General features: G+C 41.4%; 1 protein-coding gene across 1 annotated transcript in view; it reads left to right on the top strand.

Annotated features, from left to right (window-relative positions):
* Nucleotides 1–2,458, top strand: part of LOC109234287 — a 3,261-nt gene extending 803 nt beyond the window's left edge. The window contains exons 2-3 of the mRNA XM_019400203.1: nucleotides 616–1,980; nucleotides 2,068–2,458. Of these exons, the coding sequence (XP_019255748.1) occupies nucleotides 643–1,980; nucleotides 2,068–2,091 (1,362 nt within the window). The 5' untranslated portion in view covers nucleotides 616–642 and the 3' untranslated portion in view covers nucleotides 2,092–2,458. The remainder of the gene's footprint in view (nucleotides 1–615; nucleotides 1,981–2,067) is intronic.

Genomic DNA, 3,831 nt, shown 5'->3' with positions numbered 1-3,831 from the left:
GGTGGGGGGGGGGGTTTCTGGAATGAAACTGATATAAGGAGGATTTTAGATTTGTCAAGCCTGAAAAAATGATGTGAATTTGAATCTGAAATTAATTTCTTTTACATATTGAAAATTAATTTTGGATTTGATCTTCGGAAACAGCCTTTATGTCCTTCTAGGGTAAGGCTGCGTACATCTTACCCTTCCCAGGCTCCACTTGTGGGAACTCATTGGGTTTGTTCTTGTTTGTTGTTCTGTATAATGTTAGCTTGAGATGAATTTAAATGGGGAATATGGTCTTTGAGGTCGACCTCGCCTTGTTTGAGACTAAGGCGTAGTTGTGGTTTTTCTTGGAACACTAAATTGGTAAAATACCAAATGGATTATGATTGTGATCATAGATTATGTTGCTCCGACTCTCCGACAATGTCGTTGGGTGCGTGTTCGGATCCTTCAAAAGTAGTGTATTTTTAGAGGATCCGACACGGGTGCGGCAGCATTTTGGAGAGTCCGTGCAACATAGATCATAGATAGAGTTTGAATTGTTAGTTGTAAACTGAATCAGAAGAGTTGATAATTGTCAATCTTTTCTTTTTATGTGTAATCTGCTAAATGATTCTATTATTATCGCAGAAAACGCGTGGTTAATTTCCTAGTTTGATGACTGAAAGTTTTGTCATGTCTCAACTTGATGTTGCTTCTTTGAAAGAAACACTATGTGTTCAACAACAGCTTCTACAGAAGCTTTACAATGAGTTAGATGAGGAAAGAGAAGCCTCCTCTAGTGCTGCTAGCGAGGCATTATCGATGATCTTGCGACTCCAAGGAGAAAAAGCCGCAGTAAAAATGGAAGCGGAGCAGTACAAGAGATTGGCCGAGGAGAAAATGTGTCATGCCGAGGAATCATTAGCTATTTTCGAGGATCTTTTCTATCAAAAGGAGATGGAGATTGCTGCTTTGGAATATCAGGTGCAAGCTTACAGGTATAAGCTATTGAGCATGGGGTGTGCAGATCCCGGGGTCGGTGAATTTAAATATCCTGAGAATTTGTTGCAAAGAAATGAGACTTTAGCTGGAGAAATGAATCTCCAAGCTCTTGGAAGGCGTAATTCTGCCCCTCCTATTCCCCTGAAATTTGCTTGTCCGAAGAAGGGTGGTATGGAAATGGACGATTCAAGTTCAGAAAGAGATTCGAATTCGAAAACAGTGGAGGAATACGCAGGGCAAGAGATGAACGAGCAGCAGTCTGATACGGAGAAGAAGACTGATATTTCCACGACGGGAAGTATCAATACTTATTGGCAACAAATTCGAAAGTTGGATGAACGAGTGAAAGAGATTACAGGAGTTAGCTATGCGAACTTGAGGAGTGAGACGAGGTCGCCTTCACCACTTTCCCAAAGAAGCATTAAGATAAGCAAATCAGAAAATGAAATGTACCAACCTAAGTTTCAAGGAAGCAAATCAGAAAATGACACTCCTGCTGATTCCGGTTGTTCTCCGAATATTCTTGATGTATTCGAAGTACCTCGAGTGGAAAAGAACACTATCGACATTGGGTTGCCTCCTAAACATGACGGCAAGATGATTTTGCATAGTGATGAAAGGCTTGACAGACCAGATTCTGCTCAACAAGAGGCAGTAAAAACGTCGCTTAAAGAAGAAACTGATTTGCTAAAGAAGTACTTTGTATCTGCGCAGCGTGAGAACAAGTTACGAAGAGCAAGTGAAGCTGCTGCTATTACCTGCCATTTGGCAATATCTCGCCCTACAACCAGCGTTTCGGAAACTGGTGAGTTTCATCAGCTCAATCGAACATCTGAGATAGTTGAAGTTGGAAGAGAAGCGACAAGACAAGAAACAACTCGGGAAGAAGAGCTGAAGTTGTTATACGATATTAAAGAGCAACTAAATTTGATGCACTCTGAAATCCAACTTTTGAAAATCGACAAGATCGCCCCTCCAACTGATGAACCATCCTTATTTCCTCTATCAGAGGTACCACCCTTTCTTCTAATTACAATTAGTCGTATTCAGTCGCATTTCTTGTGAAAATGTTAATAACATGCTTACCACTTTGGACAGGCAATGATTCACTTTTGGATCTGACTGATCGATCAAAAACTTCGGAGTGCCAGCATCCAACAGGAAATAGCCTTGGCTCTTACATAATCAAGATGCTGCTATTTGTTGACGTTAGTGGTTACTTTGACTTCTGAATAGTGAGTAGTTTTGGTGTTATTGTGTGGTTGGGAAGAGATTGATTCCGTTGTAAATTGATCACATAGAGTGTACAGAAATGTATAGCCTGCATCTTATCAACTTAGTTGTATCAAGAGAGGAGTGTTTTCGCATTTGTTATATCCTGTTTACGGTTTAAGATTTTAACATCAGGTTTTTGCTTTGTATATTTGAAATTCTGATTTGAGTATTGGAATGAAAAAAGGGCCCAAGTGGAGCATTATAGTTGTTAGAATAGTCATGTAAATAGGAGTAAATAAATAACCCTAATCCAATATATGTTAGGAGTAGGACATGTTATGTGTGTATATATATAGGGCTCATTGTAACATATGTATATACATCAATAATATATTTTCTCCCGTGCTTTCTCACATGGTATCAGAGCTTTAGTGAGAAACATATCGCTGTGCATCATTCCAGCGACTTCCGGGAAGAAAGAACTCAGTCACCGTGCAATTGTCCGGTGACCTAAGTGACTTATTGCGTCAAAGTCACTAATTAACAGTGTTGTGCAAAATCCAACACCACCACAAGGTTCCCAAGAGAGATCCGACCAAACCCCAGAAAAAATCACCGGAAAATAGCCCTCCACGCGCCGTCACGCGCCTGTCGGAACTCTGCCGCCGGCGGCGCGTCTGTCCCACGCGCCGGCGCGTGAGGCCTCTTCCGGCCATTTTTCGGCTTCGCTTCTTCAGGACAGTTGGATCGCCCTGCAATTCCGAGCCTGTCCATATTTTTATTTTTTAATTCCGACCACTTTGAGTTTTTCCGGCGACTACACTGATTTTTCCGGCAGCTACAGTACTTTTCCGGCAAACACAGTGTTTTCTTCATCTGTCTCAGAGAATTTTCAGTTGATTCTTTTTTGTTATTTAGTGATAATCCAACCATGTCTTTGGGAGTCGATGCTTTCGGGTCTAGAAACCCGAGTTCTGGCAGTTCCGGTGTTATGATTACCTCAGAACCTTTAATGGGAGGTTCAAACTACTTAGATTGGGCTTCATCTGTCGAGTTGTGGTGTAAAGGTCAAGGAGTTCAAGATCATTTAACAAAAAAGGCTAGCGAAGGTGATGAAAAGGCCAAAACACAATGGGAGAAGGTCGATGCTCAGTTATGTAGTATCCTGTGGCGATCTATTGATTCCAAGTTGATGCCCTTGTTCCGTCCATTCCAGACATGTTATTTAGTTTGGGAAAAGGCTCGTAATCTATACACTAATGACATATCTCGTTTCTATGATGTAATATCGCGAATGACAAGCTTGAAGAAACAGGAATTAGATATGTCTACTTACTTGGGACAAGTTCAGGCAGTCATGGAAGAATTTGAGACGTTGATGCCAGTTTCTGCTAGTATTGAAAAACAACAAGAGCAACGACAGAAGATGTTTCTAGTTCTTACACTCGCTGGACTCCCTAATGACCTTGATTCAGTACGTGACCAGATTTTGGCTAGTCCAACCGTCCCCTCAGTTGATGAATTATTCTCTCGATTACTTCGCCTTGCTGCAGCACCTAGTCACCCAGTGAGCTCATCACAGACACTTGACTCATCTGTCCTCGTATCCCAATCAGTGGACAATCGGGCATCTCATACTATGGAAAA

Source organism: Nicotiana attenuata, chromosome 11 (genome assembly GCF_001879085.1).
Source record: "Nicotiana attenuata strain UT chromosome 11, NIATTr2, whole genome shotgun sequence".
NCBI classification, from domain to species: domain Eukaryota; kingdom Viridiplantae; phylum Streptophyta; class Magnoliopsida; order Solanales; family Solanaceae; genus Nicotiana; species Nicotiana attenuata.
Note: the sequence above shows the minus strand (reverse complement) of the source record. Positions and strands in the feature narration are given on the sequence as shown.